The sequence below is a fragment of the Pediculus humanus genome, genomic scaffold (assembly GCF_000006295.1).
Source record: "Pediculus humanus corporis 1103172107655 genomic scaffold, whole genome shotgun sequence".
Lineage (NCBI taxonomy): Eukaryota > Metazoa > Arthropoda > Insecta > Psocodea > Pediculidae > Pediculus > Pediculus humanus.
Window position 1 is genome coordinate 1 of NW_002987265.1, and position 1,481 is coordinate 1,481.

General features: G+C 29.7%; 1 protein-coding gene across 1 annotated transcript; it reads right to left on the reverse strand.

Annotated features, from left to right (window-relative positions):
* Nucleotides 1–9: 9 nt before the first annotated feature.
* Nucleotides 10–1,207, reverse strand: Phum_PHUM277690 (tetraspanin-9, putative; the record flags this gene model as incomplete). The annotated part of the gene is made up of 4 exons (XM_002426751.1): nucleotides 10–102; nucleotides 575–776; nucleotides 845–1,059; nucleotides 1,142–1,207. The coding sequence occupies 4 exons, from the start codon at nucleotides 1,205–1,207 to the stop codon at nucleotides 10–12; spliced, it is 576 nt and encodes a 191-aa protein (XP_002426796.1).
* Between the last annotated feature and the right edge of the window lie 274 nt (nucleotides 1,208–1,481).

Below are 1,481 nucleotides of genomic sequence, written 5' to 3' on the forward strand. Positions count from 1 at the left end.
AAAACAAATTCAAGATGCCGGATTATACGATTTGTACGTTGATGACGTTCTTTTATGTCTCACCGTGCAAAATAACAACATGGATGACAAAAGACCAAATAACTGAAATAAATAAATAAATAAACTAATTAATTAATTAATTAAATAATTAAATAAAAGAAAAACGTTACAAAAAAAAAGCTAACGGTTAAATTTAATATGTAATTAAAAAAAATTATGATTCGGGGTTTTTTTGCCGATATACGTAATTATTATTATTATCATTATTATTATTATCATCATCATCATCATCATCATCATCATTATTATTTTTACATCTTCGTATTTAAAAAAAAAAAAAAAAAAAAAAACTCATTAAGTTAATTGACTAGTCGTTTTTTTTTAACGGTAAAAACAAATTTTTTTTTTACGATCCATTAAATAAATTTTTTTTTTTTAAGTTGGTAACATTGATTCTGTTATCACATCCGATCAATTTTATTTTTTTTCTATCTACTTCCGTTCATTAGTGACGTAAGATTTATATATATATAATTTTTTTGTGTGTGCGTTCAGGAATCATTTTATCATTCACCTGGATAAATGTGATAACGAGTCCTATAGCACCGATTATGTGTAACCTTTCGACAAACCACATGTGAACCTTTTCCGAACAACCATTCGGATACCACATATCAGGATTACCCGACATACCACAATCCGTCGTGTTTTCATATTGTTTAAGACAACAGGAATCTGGAACTTGATTTTTACCCTTCCAAGCTTGAATATCGTACCTGAAATAATAAAATTTTGTCTCATTCGATCTTATTGTGGGTATTAATCATTAAACGTCATCATTTACCAATCTTCGTAGTCTGTGACGCCACAACAGGAAAATTCTTTGTGTAATTTATCCCATAGTATGTGCAAACCGTTATCTTCGGATGCTGAATAATGCATTTCTATACCGTATTTTAATTCTTCTCGAAAAGTGTAACTTAAATTCTCTCGAAAGCTAAATGCCAGAGTCGCACACGTGAATTCCAACATGAACATAAATATGACCATTGAAAAATACTGTGGAAAAAACAATCCGACATTTTTGTTTTATTTAAACGACAAACGGAAACGGATAAACGGAAAAAAAAAATATTCATACCGTTATGAGCATGCATCTGCTTTCGAACCAACTTCCGCAGCATCCGAAAAATGCAATTGAAAACATGACGAGACCGACAGCAACAGCCAAACTATCAACGTTGAAAAAATCATATTGCGGAAGTAGAGTCGTGTAATCAGAATATGCTAACCTAAGCCAAATTCCAACTCCTATAATTCCACATCCGGACAACTGGAAAAATCAAAAATTATTTTTTTATAATAATACTTAAAAACAACAACAACAACAAATAACAAACAACAAACAACAACAAACAACAAACAACAAAAGGTGTGGCAATTTAAAAAAAATAATTAAAAAATCGTGACTCACTTTTTTG